Below are 15698 nucleotides of genomic sequence, written 5' to 3' on the forward strand. Positions count from 1 at the left end.
CAGTCTTCTGCACCACTCATGGGCCTCTTGTACATGTGTGCACATACATAGTGAATCCACTCCATCTATCTGGGAATGTTAGCGGGCCTGATTTTGTAGGTAATCACAGGACTCTAGTTTTAAGACTGCAACTAACATGACCACAGGACAGCATTCCGCGACACCCACATCTTCTCATTTTCCAGTGTGCTATGAGACGGTGGTACTGGGAAGGAGCGCTTTCCTGGCAGTGAAGGCTTTCCCCAGAGCTGAGTCATAGGGAGTATGGCGCTTCATCCTTCCCCCATTGTTTATTGTCTTCATTAGCTCTGAAACTTGCTCTAATCTCAGGTGCATATAGTTCTTCGTTTCCAGCCAGAGTGTGATTGAGAATCCTGTATTCATTTGTCAGCTCTAAGAGCAAGTTGGATCAGCTTAAGAATGAAAATTTCTCACCACCAAATACAGTCATATTAATTAAGTGAAATATTAATAAAGGCAAAAGCAACCAGACAGTATGAGTTTGGGTGTGGTGGGCATCTCTGAAGCTGTAAGATGGGGGCACACCACGGACTGGGCACTGAATCAAGGTCTGGCGTTGTTTGCAGGGATTTGCACATCAGGAATGGGAATGTAAAAGGAACAGACACTGTTCTTAATCTGTTCTCGGTATGATTTCCAGGTAAAACAAATGCTTGCTAAATATTCTTTGTTGAGCAAACTAGGAAAAGAGAGATGTACCCGGGGTGCAATAAAAATAGGGGTTAGCTTTTCTTGCTTGTGCCTTCTTCTGAGAGGCGTAATTCATGTCAAAGGGTGCACAGGATGCTGGGCCTGGGAGACAGTGCAGAGAACAAATGTGCAGCTCCAGATGGCCTTGCTACTGTCCACGGGCAGCTGGAGAGGAAGACAGTTCCTCAGGGTGGCGCTGTTCTCATCCTGACCTGTTCCGTTCTTTTCTAATGAGGTTAGGCTAGGGGAAACACAGGACTGAAGCCAACCTTGGGTTTCTACTAAATTCCAGTGAAGTGGCCTCTCCTCTGAGTCAGGAATGGAGGATGAGCAAGGAAGCCAAGCCCTGTCACCAAACAGCCCAACGGGGACCCGGCCCTGTTCTTTCCTTTTCTTTTTCCCTTAAAGGGCGGAAGCATTAACAAGATGATGGGAAGACAGAAAATAGAAGAACAGAGAAAGGGAGAAGAGGAAGTAGAATTCAAGGAGGACAAAAGACCTCCCTCTGTGGACGCGTAACAGAAGGCAGTGTCACCTGATCTGCTTTAGACTGGCTCGCTTACTAATGCTGCAACACAAAGACATGCAAGTTCCTATCACTTGCTGACTTAGACCCATCACCATGGGGGAAGCCGTGTGTGCTCACCCGCTTGAATCCCATCCTCCACCTCTACAAAGACGCACAAGAGCATATCAGTGGACTTACATAACTGGTAACCTGAAATGCTTGGAGAGGAAAAAGACTTTTAAAGGTTGAGGCAGGAGGATCATGAGTTAGAGGCCAGCGTGGGCTGCATAGTGAGTCACAAACCAGTATGGGCTGCACAGCAAGGCCCTGCTTCAAAATAAAGCAGACAATGAGTGCAGACCCGAGTACTCTTAAGAGTTTTGTGTCACTGGACTACACCCATGACCCAGAGCTCAGTTCTGAGCAGGTGGTAAAGGCTGTGGACCCCGCAGGGGTAGATTAATTTCTCTTCTTGTTCCTTTGGTAACATGTCTGGCAAAAGCAACATCAGGAAGGGATGGCTTATCATGGTTTCTGAGATTTAAGTTCCCAGGGGGGGGGGGGGATGCACAGCGGGACAGCTCTGATCATCCCATGGAGTGGGACAGGGAGTAGAGAGTACAGATGGGAACCAGGGCTTGGCCCGAATGACCTACTGTCAGACAGGCCACACCTCCTACAGGTTCTATCTGCAGCCTTCAAAGTCACGCTACAAGCCGAGGGCCAAGCATCACAGCATGCTTCAGGGCACGATGAGGTATGGTAGCCCAGAGCTGCTACTCACCCAATGAGCTTACTGATCTTGACTTGTCAGTTTGTCAAGAAAGACCCTGGTCAAGCATGATGGCACACACCTACAATCCTGGCACCGGGCAGACTAAAGCAGCAGGACCTTGAGTTCAGAGAGGGTTATAAAAGAAGACCCCCTCCTACCCCACACACCCAGAACACAGATCTTATAGAAGTAAGCTTCGTGCTACAGATTATGACAAGAGGCCACAGGACCAAAGAGCCACCTTCTCTCTGCGCAGTGCAGTAGACTTGACATGCGCGTTCTCTATCTACCCCAGCCCCTGAAGACAAAAGCCTATGTAAAGCCTACTTAACATCGTATGTAAAGAGAAATAATTCTGGCCTTCAGATTTAACTTCAGATTTCTAAAGGAGCTGGGGCAGCTGGCCATCATGTGGTTTTAAACATATGTGAGTCTGTGGGCAATGGAGGCCTTGAGTGAGTGAATGTGTACTGTTGACATGGGTACAGCCATGTTGAGGACCAAAGCCTCAGACCAATGGGAAGATGGCAGAGCCTTTCTGGGCTAGGCTCAAGAAAATGGTGAAGCCTCCCTTCCTCTACCTGCCCTGGTCCGAATGCCGGTACTGACAGTGTGTGTACACAATGCCCACCACAGCTCTCTGCCTGAGATGCTCACAGCCTTAAAGATGCTCTCCTGCGGGGACTGCTCCGTGTTCAGCTTCTGAACCTCCTTCTGGTGCACTGGAGCATGTTGAGAATCACTTATTGACTTCTCAGTAAATCCCGTTGAGCACCAGCCTTCATCCTTCTGCTCCTCCCTGGCATGGTATCTGGTGGGGATGGGCTTCATTTGAATGGCAGTCTCATTAAAATTAGTACTCTGAAGACTCAGTATACCAGTTTGATTCATGGACTCAAAATGTGACAGCCGAACTATTCGTTGGATGGGGCAGAACTGAATACTCCAGGATTCCTTAATTTTCCTCCCCTAAATACAGAATATTACAAGAGTATTCCAGTGAATCATCTAGTGTTTTCCAGTGTGTATGAAGGCTCTCACACACTTGCATTCATATGTTTTTTTTTGTGATGGACCAACCCCAATGGTTTCTCTCTTCCAAAAACACCTCTTCACATTGGACAACTCTTAACCTAAGTGAAAACAACATCCTAAGGCACACCTTACCCATGTAGCCTGCAGGGTGAATCTCTGTTCTGAGGTCCAGAAATGGAAGACATTTTTGAAAACTGGTAACCCACCACCCTAAAGTAGAGACTTGGGGCGCCCTCTGCTGTCTTTTCTAAGTTTTGTAAACTGGAAAAGAACACAGCATGAATAAGTCAGACACACACACACACACACACACACACACACACACACACAGAGAGAGAGAGAGAGAGATTACAGAGTACAGAGGTGTAATTAAAAAAGTGTTTCCCAACGGTCTGCTTTTAAAACTTGTTGTCTCCCACCTGATGGCATCAAATCTATGGACTTCAGTTTCACCCACGTAGTGGGGTAATGACTACCCCACAGAGTTCTCCTGAGCATTCTATGAGACACATCTAAGGTGCTCTACTGGAACCTGACAAACAGAAACGCTTGCTATATGGTGGTCAACTCTTTCTTTTAACTAACTCTGGCATAAGGGGCCCTGCTTCTGTTGAATTCCATCACCCACGTACCTATAGAACAGTGGTCCTCAACCCTCCTAATGCCTCGGCCCTTTAATACAGTTCCTATATGGTGGTAACCCCAACCATAAAATTACTTGTTGCTACTTCATAACCGTAATTTCAATAATGTTATGAATCACAGTGTAAATGAGATACAAGATATCTAATGTGACCCCTGTAAAGTGTTGTTCGACCCCAAAGGGGTAGTGACCCACAGGTTGAAAACCACTGCCGTAAGTCAAAGAAACAATCCTTAAAAAAATTTTTTTTTCTTTAATTATCACAGTTTAAGGAAGTGCCCACCTATAACCACTGTGTATTAGTGACCCGGGCACTAAGACTTTAAACCAGGTCTGACAGCTGTTTACCATCAGCAGAGAGACCACCAGCTGCCTTCCTCTCAGGGAGGCCATGCTGGCAAGGACTGTTGTTGTACAGAGTTCTCTGTGATCCTTCCTCCTTCTTTTTGTTAATGAATGACTGTGACCTAGCAATCATCATCACTACATTGACTTAAGACATTACAGCCACTTCAATGCTCAGCAAAATACAAGGTTAAGCTGGGGGACAGGCAGCATGGTCTACTCTCAAGGCTCTGAGGGTAGAGAAACTGTAAAGCTTTGTTGTTTACAAAACATCACACACACAAATGCTAGTAAGCCATTATCTCTCCCTCCCTCCCTCCCTCCCTTTCTTCCTTCTTTTTCAAGACAGGGTTTCTCTGTAGCTTTGAAGGTGTCCTGGAACTGGCTCTATAGACCAGGCTGGCCTAGAACTCAGAGATCTGCCTGCCTCTACCTCCCAAGTGCTGGGGTTAAAGGCGTGCAGCACAATGCCTGGCTCCGTTTTCTTCTATGAAGACAGAACTTTTGGAGTTTTGTTTTTAAACAAGGATGTCTAACGCTTCATTGAACACAGGCAAATCCTTTTGACATTGAGATGGGCTCCTGTGGTGGGAATACTCTGCCACCCACTAAGGTGGTGGCAAGTGATGAGGTAGGGCAGCACTTACTGTGCCAGGCACAGTCTGCCTGCTTTAGTTCACACTTACTCTAAGTCAGTGCTTAGAGTAAGTCAGGGCTAAGAGCCCCACTTACCAAATGAGCAAACCTTGACAGTTCTGCCAGTTTGGACAAGACACTTCCTCAACCTGAAAGATGAAGGAGTTAGGACGTGGGAGATTCCTCTGACTCTACATTTTCTGATTCTACGGACAATTCTTGCCTGAGAGTAAATGGCCTCAGGGACAGGCCTGAAGAACACTTGGCTTCTGCTGCTGGTTGTTCAACACCTGGCTGGGCCCTTTAGAAATAAGAATGTGTGAGATGGCCCCTGGATACCTTTTGTAAATGATCACATATGTACAATTCATCCAATACTTCATTTCAAAATGTCACAGAAACGGCCTGTTATCAGGAAAGTTTTATAATAATGGCAATATAATCAAAGTAACAAAAATGATGTACATAGCAAACGTGATGACATGCAGGATCAAGTATTTATGATATTAAATAGAAAACTACCACAGAAAACTAAGCATCCATAGCTCTTATCAGCATTCATGGCTTGCCAACGACAATCATTTAAATTTAGCAGACTTAACTAATTCTGAAAGCTAAACTCTGATTTTTTTTTTTTTGTTTTTTCATTCTGAGAAAAGAAAAACGCAATCTCAAGTCTGTGCAGGTACCTTTTATTTCTTATTTTGGAGAAAGATTAACGCTACTGAACCTTGAATGAAAATGTCAAGTCACCCGAACACACACAGGCAATATTATTTTGTAGCTGGAGAAATAATGGCATGGCCATTTCCCAACATGGTAGAAGAGCGTTTCAGATCTCTTTTCTTCAGTGAGGCTATCACTTGCAAAACATCTCTCTGTGAAAGGTCAATCAAGGTCAATCAGGCCATGGGAAATTCCTTCTGCAGGTTCTTCCTGAGTTTCCCGCTGGTGCTGGGCTGCACCCTTACTCAGGAGCACCTGACACAGGGGAAGCCGCCTTTCTGTGGTAACGGAGCTTCCCTTGCTCGAGTTAGCTCTTCACACATCTCTGATCAGCAAGTCACCACTCAGGGGACATAGGGAGACCAGGTGTTAGGATAATGCCACTGAGGCGAGATGCCTGGCATCTTGGAGAAGCCAACGATTCGCCTGAAGCAGCGTGCACCTCCAGACCTGGGAGGTTGAAAACAGTTACTCAGTCAGCAGGGACTGGCTGAGAGGTTGTAAGGTCCTTTGGCTGACCATCCTCTTCTTTAACAGGAATGTGCTGGGTTTCTTGTCCCGGGGAACGTGGCAGAGCATAGAATCCAGAGTGCACACGGTGACTTGGCCGTTAATGTGCAGCTTCCCACAGACCTCATTGAATCTGGCTGTGAGGGTGGGGCTGTCCTTCAGTTTTTCCCTCACTTTGGCCAGCTGGAAAAAGAGTAATCATTACATCACAATGATATATTCTTGTCCTCTAAGAAGCAGAGACAGACATTCAGAAATGTCTAGTATACACATAAACACCGGGGCACATAGGAGTGACTGTAGGAGTCTCTAAGCTACACACAAAGTTCAGAGCTCCAGCCATGGTATTTTACCCTTCAAAAGGAACTCAATGGGGAAAAGAACGGGAGAGGTCAAATGTCAGCAGAAGGTCATAGGAACATGACAATGGATGGACACTGTCGTTTACTGAGATGGGAGGACAGGGAGATCCAGAATTGGGGGGGAAATCCAGGATTCTGTTCTGGAGGTGAAACATCAAGGTAGACATGCCAAGCAGATCACTGGCCAGACAGGTCTGAGACATGCAGCAGAAGACCAGACATGGAAACAGTGGGGTCACAAGTCCATGGTACTAACGATACAAAAATGGGTCAGCTCAAAATCGGCATGTGAATGAAACCAGCATTCTAGTTCAGTTCTAACTGAGGACTTAGCCTAACATTCCACTGAGAGTTACGCAGGGTCAAGCTCACTAAACATCCTTCGGGCACCTTCTAAATAAATCCTAATCTGTCTGACACCTGTCCATCTTCCTTCCAAACATGGGCTCCTGACTGAACCTGTAGACAATCAGCTTCATGTTCTATGAGAACGGCCTGCTTAGCACTCAAGGTCAAGGTGGGATGGTGCATGCATCCCAAGTTCACGTGGGACATGGGCGTCTTAGAGAAGCAAAGCACAGAGACTGGAGGAAGTTCACCCAGCTGCATAGGCCCCAGGGGGTCTATCAGTGCAGAAGCCTTCCTCGGCCTCCAGACAGCCATGGATACAGGTAAGAATCATACCACGTTGCTCTGTTAACCTACTTAAAAAAAAAAAAAAAATCAACGAAGAAATAGCTAATATTGGAGTGCTTTCAATAACATTACCACAGGAAACCAAAAGCTCGACTATCTACAATAGCTGGCAGACTCAACACACCTTTAATAGTTATTGGTATGAACATTAAGTACAGTATTTTCAAAATATAGAGTTTGGGGCCTGGAGAGCTGGCTCAGCAATTACAAGCATTAGCTGCTCTCCAGAGGACTCAGTTTTGGCTCCTGACACCGACATGCTGGCTCACAACCTGTCTGTAACCCCAGCTCCAGAGGATCTGGCGCCCTCTTCTGGAGTCCAAAGCCACACGACACATTAGGTGAACAGACACACATGCAGGCAAAAAAAAAAACTCAAGATATATAAAATTTAGAAAATAAAACGAAATCTTTAAAAACATAGTTTCGTCCAGCGTCGGTGGCTCACATCTTTGATCCCAGTACTTGGGAGGCAGAGGCAGGCAGATCTCTGTGAGTTTGAGGCCAGCTTGGTACAGAACAAGTTCCAGGACAGGCTCTAAAGCTACACACAGAAACCCTGTCTCGAAAAACCAAACCAAACAAACAAACAAACAACAACAAAAACAAAACAAACAAAAAACTACCCATAGTTTTATAATATTAGAGTCCATACACAATCTCTGTTTCTGTCTCTCACACACAGCCACACAGATTTAAGCAGGCACACACCTGCACTTGGTGGAAATGCCAGCACTTAAGAAGCTAATGTACCAGGTTCCCAGGTGCCAGCACTTGAGAGGCTAATGTACGAGGTTCCCAGGTTCCAGGCCAGCCTGGACTGGATAACAGGACCCTGCCTCGGAAAACAACAATGACAATACAACAAGAGACCCAAAGAAACAAATGAACAACAACAACAACAACAACAAAACTAGCTCAAAAGATCCTGGAGTTGTGCGAGTCACATTTCTCATCAAACTGTGCGTCTCACAGTAACCAGAGGGGACAGGTTAAAGCACAGGCTGAGTTCTCTAAGTGAAAGAGTCTTAGGTCAGAATTTCCAGTGACAGTCTTATCTGTATGCTTCAGACATAAATGACTTATTAAAATAAACTACCAGGAAAAGCGGAAGCTGCATCGACATTGTTATCACACATGTGAGTGCGCACACATGTACACACATGATCTCCAGCACACAGATGCACAGCTGTGCACTCTACAGTGTGTTCATATCTCCAAGTCCTCTGCTTTTTAAAGTTACTCCAACATGGTCTGGGGAAAATCACGACCCAGGTGAGTGAAGACCTCTAACAGAAGAAGCCAATCATGCCCAGTGAGATTCCTGAAACACCTTACCACCAGGAAGAAGGCTACGGGCGGAAGCCAGGAAACAGGTGGGAAAGCCAGGATGTGCATGAGGAGGAGGAAAGTATCACCTGCTCCCTAGCGCCTATGCTGCCAACTCAGACATCAGCCTGGACCAGAACTGGCAAAGCACAGGAACATGGAGCAAGGAAGGAGGAGGAACCTGCAGGCCACCTGGTCAGAACAAATGGCCGTGTGAGTAGGACTGCTAATGGCAATCTTTACCCCCTCCCCACGTTTGTTACTGGAGGTATATATGTCTACATTTGGGGCTGGAGAGACGGCTCGGTGGCCAAGGGTGCTTCCTGCTGTGACAGAGGAGCCATCTTCAGTTTCTAGACCCACTTCAGGTAGCTTAAAATCTACTGGAATCCCCTTTCAGGAGATCTGATGTCCTCTGGCCTCTGAAGGCACTTGGTACACTTGGTGCACATAAACTCAGAGGGACACCCGGACACACACAAGCAATAAATGAAGCTTTTTAAACAGTGACTGCATTTCAAGTGATGAGCAGTAACTTCAGCTGTGTGCTCATAGGAGCTCATTTGTTTCCGTCTGTTTCCAATTTTCTAATTGCTGTTTTCTCTTCATTTACATTCAGTTTAATTTTAATGTTTGGGAAGCATTTACTATTGTTGCAAAGCCAAATATACAAAGACTATTCTGGGTAACCCTACTTCCGCTCCTTACTTAGCCACTTTTTTCATTTTTGGTTTCCACATTAATTTAAATGTAAACACAGCAATGTATTTGGCCGTGTGTCTCCCTTCACGGTGGGGATTCTGAGGAATGCACTCTTAGGGCTGACATCTTCCCAATGGCCTAAAGGCATTCCAAGTCATGAGTGAACACCGCCTTTCTTCAGTATTAGCTGTTGGCTTTTTTCTCCTAATTTTCAAAAAGAACTCTCCTTGTTATGTGATTAAAAGTTGAAAGTATTTTTCTTCAAGGTTACCCACCTTTTTTTTACTTTGTGTGGTGTTTCTGTCACACACAAACACATTTTTAGGGCCAGCAAGATGACTTAGCAGGTGCTTGTCACCAAGCCTGAGAACCTGGATGATTTCCACATGTACCGTGGCACATGTGTGTTCATACACACATACATACACACACACACCACACACTCCATACATACACACAAAGTAAAAAATATCAAAACATAAATGTGAGGAAAGACTTTATGGAGAGGCTCGGGGAGATAGCTTTGCCAAATGAGTGTCTGCTTTGCAAAAATAAGGACTTAAAATTTGATCTCTAGCACCCATGGAAGAAGCAGAAGTTGGGGGGTAGAGAGAGGCAGAGCTCTGATGCTCAGTGGTCCCTAGAGCAGCTGGATCAGTGAGTCCAGGACCTTGTGAGAGATAAGAAGGGAGGACTCGGAGAGGTGAGGAAGAGAACAGCAAATCTCTATCTTCAAGTCATCCCCTCCTTTAAACAAGCTAGCTTTCTAGTTTGTTTTAACGCAAGCCACAGAAAAAGTATAGCAGTGTTTTTACTGAGGTCATTACCTTATCATATTAACTGTGGAAGAACTGAGCTGGGTGGTGGTAGTGCACACCTTTAATCCTGGCACTCGGGAGTTCGAGGCCAGCCTGGTCTACAGAGCGAGTTCCAGGACAGCCAGGGCTACACAGAGAAACCCTGTCTCGGGGTGGTGGGGGGAGTGGGTGCGGAAGAACTGCATTTGTAAGATCCAGCTTTCCCAGCTAAGCCCAGCACGTGTCTTTTCATGTGTAGGATAACTGTTTTCTTTAGATGACAGGTAACATACACAATAATGCTGACAGGACTGATCCACAAGGAAGTCGATATCTACAGGCTTAAGTGTGACAGTGTCCAGGAGCAGGGAAAGAAGAATGTGTAGTGGAGATGCTGGAGAGAGAGGCTGGAGAGAGGCATGTGCAGTCACCATGGGTAACCACAGCAGAGGCTGACAGAGAGGGTACCAGCACACACGGTAACCACAGCAGAGGCTCACAGGGAGGGCACCAGCACACACGGTAACCACAGCAGAGGCTCACAGGGAGGGAGGGCACCAGCACACACGGTAACCACAGCAGAGGCTCACAGGGAGGGCAGCACACACGGTAACCACAGCAGAGGCTCACAGGGAGGGCAGCACACACGGTAACCACATCAGAGGCTCACAGGGAGGGAGGGTACCAGCACACACGGTAACCACAGCAGAGGCTCACAGGGAGGGAGGGTACCAGCACACACGGTAACCACAGCAGAGGCTCACAGGGAGGGCACCAGCACACATGGTAACCACAGCAGAGGCTGACAGGCACCAGCATACATGGTAACCACAGCAGAGGCTCACAGGTACCAGCACACATGGTAACCACAGCAGAGGCTCACAGGGAGGGAGGGCACCAGCACACATGGTAACCATGACAGGCACTCTCTTCAGCTTGTTTCTGTTTCCTCCCCCAAACAGGAAGCAAGGGTAAGCTGAGAGTGAGGAGCATGGAGAAGGTACTGGATGCTTGAGAGGAAAGAACAGTGCAGAGAAAGGAACAACTCGAAGGAGACAGTTCCCTGAGGATCCCAGAAGCCGTATCGTGTCAGGAGCACTGAGTATTCGGCCCCTGCGAGCACAGGAGACAGACCGCTGTGCCTGACCTCCAGCCGAAGAGGTGGTCTCAGGGCTGCCGTACCCGGTGACTACCTGGAGTGTCCTTGCCCTTAGTGCCACCTGCAGCTGGCACACTTACCACTTCCTCTGAGAACGCGTGTCTTTTCACAAATATGGATACATTTCTGTCAACATTGTCCTCTAAGATCTTTATCAGGTTTTCCAGCATATTTGACCGGACATGGATCAAAATCTAAATAAAGGAACAGACAAGACTGAGCTGGCTTTTCAATGTTGAGATGAGCCTGTACTGGTAGACACCAGTTTTTAATATTATTTCCTATTTCACTAGCTCAGATACATTTTAAGTGCTTTGCATGCATGCTCACTATCAAAAATGTACTTTCCTATACAATGCGCAGTGGCATGCCTCACAGAGCAGAGGTGCTTACCACACAAGCCTCAGTTTGATTCCTGAATTCCACAGAAAGGGTGACAAACAACTTTACAGTTAGGCTCTAACCAATGCGCACACACACCTCCCGGGTGCCTGGCTGAAAACCCTGGCAATCACCAGCTTTGTGACTTCCAACTGCAAACTCCACTTTTAATTTCCTCATCTGCTAAATGAGGAGGGAAAAAAAATCTCCAAGTCTGCACTGTGTGTCACAGTGAACACTGAAATACCAGCACACAGGAGGCACACGCGAAAACATCCATTCCCTCTGCCCTCTTTCCTCCATAATCAAGGGCCATGACAAGCAAACGCGCCCCTCATCTGCTAGTTACCTACAGCGCACTGCAAGCTGGCTGAGATGCTGGCGAAGCCTATCTGTCTGCACTGCACCCATTAAAGACTCTTCAAAGCTGGGTGCCAACCCAAGCTTTCAAAATGGCCCTGCTAGCGCCTTCCCATCAGTCTGGCACACTCAGCACATGGAAAAGCAAGGCTCACTTCCCTTCTAATCATCAGTACTTACCAGGACAATCTGAAACCCAGAGAAAGGTTTTAAAACATGAGACTGAGACTTCACCAACCAGTGTTAACCACTGTTTATAATTTGATGTATCTTCAAAACGTATTTCCCCTAAAACTGGATCTTTCCTTTGCTAGTTACTATATAATTTTTGCTTAACACTAGAAATAATTGGACTAAAATTGCATATTGAAAAAATGCACAGTAATTAGCCATGCATTTGTAATTACCATGTTGTATTATAGTGATTGATGTGTATACATTTAAATACAAAACCCAGTCATGTTTTAAAACTCAAAATTATTAAACCAAAAGGAATAAACACTTTTAAAGCCTTTGAAGAAGGGCAGTGTTTCCTCCTCCACACTGAACTAGCTGTATTGTTTCCAACAGCTCTTTTAGTACTTGGATTTTTACTGTTACAACAGAAGGAAAGAAGGTAATTCACTTACAGTTCTAAAGTTACAGGGCACAGAACCAACCTGAGTTCAGCCAAGGAAGGCATGCTCACCTGAGTCATACCATGGCAGGTGGCAACGAGTGAGCATGTGCGGAAGCAAGGATCCTATCTCAAAGAGGAAACCAGGGAGCAGATGGTGGGGCCTGACTGGGCGTCTAGAACATCCTTACAACTACCAGCATCCCTCCTGACGGCACACCCCCAGTACCATCCTCTAGGTGTCTAGAACATCCTTACAACTACCAGCATCCCTCCTGGGAGCACCCCCCAGTACCATCCTCTAGGCACCCCCTTTTTATTCTTCCCACTTTAAAAAAAAACGTGTCTTTAAAACCATTTCCTACATGTATATAATGAACTTTGATCACACCCAGCCTTTCATTCCCTTCTCTTCTGCCCGTGCATACCCCCTCCTACTTTCCTGTCCTTTTAAAAAATAGCTGAGTGTAATTAGGGTTGCACACTCATGGCTTATTTACTAGCTCACAGGTAGCTTACAGTGGCTATGCTCCTGAAGAAAAATGAATCTGCATTCTCTAGATGCCATTAATTGCCAACAGCTCCTCACATAAGGATGGAGCCTCATCTGGGCACCACCTCTTAACAGCCTCCTACCGATTCTTATCACACTAAGGGCCCAGACTCCAACAGTGGGACTCCTGAGGACAAACAAATCTCAAGGCAGGCAGCTCATCGAGGCAGGGGTTACCTTTGGTCCTGAAGAACAGGATGAGCTACAATTTCAGAACATTAAAACACTCACCAGTCCTAACAAATACATGAGAGCAGAGGGCAAACTAACCACTTGTCAACACCTTTGCAAGGTAAAGTCTGTTCCAAGCGAGACTCTAAAGTCTTTCCAGATTTCTAGAGAAATGTCAGGAATCCAAACGCAATCACAAAGTTGCCCTGCGCTGGCCTCTGTGGTCTTCAGATATTTCCGGGAGTGGAAACCCTCCTGTCTGTGATGCTGAGAGGCACTGCCAATGGAAGCTCGTGGTTCCTTCTGAGTCTGGCAGGCTAGAGTCAACATGCATGTGTCTTGATGAGCTCATAGACTAAATGAATGCAGGGTGCAGCAAGTATCAGCTGGGCGAATAAGAAACCAGCTCCTCTGGGTCACACAGGCAGCGGAAGCAATTCAGATAAGAAGAAAACTAAGTTGGGGAGGGTTAGGTAAGTTTACATTCTAATGCACAGTAGCAAAAGGTTTTAATATGAGACACTGATTTTTAAAATAGACCAAGAAAAAGGAATTTCATCTATTTTTCCTAATATTGACTCAACAGACTCTGTCAGCCCATTTGTCAGGTTAACAAACTGTTTACGGATTCCAAGTAGATGACTGCCTTGGAAACGCAGAAGCTTATTATGTCATTTTAAAAAGTTTGGGCTAGTAAAAGACACGGAATCTGAACGCCTCCTCAATGCAAATCGTCTCTTTCTCATCACCCCAGAGGATGAAGAAACAGGTTTATGATGAGACACCGGGAATTTAGATAGGACATTTGCAAGCTTCCCAAGGTGGGGCTTTTTAAAGAATATGACTTTTTTTTATTCAAGGTTCTCACTAGTAGTGGATAGTTCCTTGACCGCATTCACAAAGAGAATCAGATTTAACATTACTTCGAGGTTCCTTATGTGTGATCCTTAACCACACACGGTGGCCCTACTGTGTGCTGCCTGGCTTTCCTGCCACGTCAGGGAACAGAAGCTGCCTTGCAAGTGCATGTGCCCCACACGCCAGCCACAGGGCGTGGACACATTTCTCCCCACCCTCAACAGGCTCAACGCGTGTGTACCCCACAGAAACACTTTCTATTGGAAAAAGGAATCACTACATTTCTGTAACAACTGTGAGGGACAGGCATGAGCAGAAACCTACGCCCGCAGAATGGGCCGCCTGCACTGGCAGTGGGTCGTACCTGTCAGCCCACAACTGCGCAGTAGTGAGTCCCAGGCCCGGATGACAGGCACAGCCTTCCTTCCTATCTTCACGGGTCTCTTCTCCCCAGAGGGGCGAGAGACCAGGGCTTTCTAGTCAGTTGTCTGTGCTAAAAAACACTGGCTCTCCTGCCTACTGCTCTGTGAGGACTTGGCAGTTTACTTGTCCTGGATCATCCCTGTCCAGTCTGTGCCACAGGGTAACCGTGTTCCAACAGGACCCTACAAAACTAACAAATCACAAGGTGTCTAATCTGGTACCTTAGCTAAAATTAAACTAAAATCTGCCCATCTCACCTTCTTCAGCTTCCCACCAACGCCATCTCTACTCTAGGGAAAGCCAGCAGTTACTCATGCACCGCATCTCTGCCCGCGTGCTCCTGCATAGTTTTTCTTCCTAATACAGCCACTTGGCTAGCTTTGGGGTCAGTGGGAGAGTTCCTTCCTAGTTCCAGCAACTCTCACAGCCCATCAGGAAATGAGTGCATCTGCACTCACTTTCTAGGAAGCAGATATGCACCTGGACACGCCCAGATCTAATGGGAGCCAAGAAGACAACAGTAATAGCTGTCCTCTTGTTGTGATGACGGAAGGAAGGAATGGGCATGAAATGGATACGAAGCAGTTAGCCTGGGGAAGGAAGCAGTCAGTGTTCAATGCTAAGTTAATAACAGCCTTTTTGTAGAAAGTCCTAGAGTGGGATCGAGGCGGAGCTCCAAGCTTCTGAGGAAACGAGACCACTTACAGGTAGTAACTAGAGCTCTGCCCATAGGAATTACCCTCGGAGGCCCCCCTGTACCTACAGGGCTTTCAGAACTAGGTAAGCTTTCACAGACACAAAGCCTAAAGAATCCTACGGACTGGACCCCCTTGGGTCAGAGCTAGTAGGAGGAGGCTATAATCAGCCTTGTAACCCTCACCAAAAGCAATCTGTGGGAAGCACTGTGCTCCCAACTACATCCCTCCGACCCCATAGCCTGTCCTCCAGAGCACTGTCCCACAGTTGACTTGATACGTCACTTTGCTTGCCATGTGAAAAAACAGCCGACAGAAGCAAACGAAGGGAGGAGGGCGTGGGGGCAGGGTCAGGCCCGGCTGGCTGCAGAGGCTAGGGACAGAAGCTCTTCCATCCGGCTGGGTCTGGGTGAGCTCAGGCGGGAACCAGAGCAGACGGCACCTTCAAGGTACAACCTCCACTGATGCACTTGTATTACTGAGGCTAGAGTCCCAAAGGGCCCACTGCCCCTAACGCTGCACCCCAGATGGGAACCAAATACGCAAGCCAATAGGAATGCCTCGGCCCAAACCTCAGCAGATCTCCTTCAGTCTCCTTAGCTGCTCTGCAGCCCGGCAGTGCCCTTCTTCACTCCCCCATCTCAGCACACCCACGGCATGGTTGTGGTCCAGTTCATGTCACACTGCTGCTTACATATTTCTAGTTC

The 15698-nt window shown here is 46.8% G+C and overlaps 1 protein-coding gene across 1 annotated transcript in view; it reads right to left on the reverse strand.

Moving 5' to 3' along the window:
• Positions 1-5329: 5329 nt before the first annotated feature.
• The window catches only part of Ptcd2 (pentatricopeptide repeat domain 2), a 28169-nt gene continuing 17800 nt past the window's right edge, over positions 5330-15698 (reverse strand). The window contains exons 9-10 of the mRNA XM_051182829.1: positions 11015-11128; positions 5330-6072 (exon numbers count right to left, since the gene is read on the reverse strand). Of these exons, the coding sequence (XP_051038786.1) occupies positions 5848-6072; positions 11015-11128 (339 nt within the window). The 3' untranslated portion in view covers positions 5330-5847. The remainder of the gene's footprint in view (positions 6073-11014; positions 11129-15698) is intronic.

The sequence above is a fragment of the Phodopus roborovskii genome, unplaced genomic scaffold, assembly GCF_943737965.1.
Source record: "Phodopus roborovskii unplaced genomic scaffold, PHOROB, whole genome shotgun sequence".
Lineage (NCBI taxonomy): Eukaryota > Metazoa > Chordata > Mammalia > Rodentia > Cricetidae > Phodopus > Phodopus roborovskii.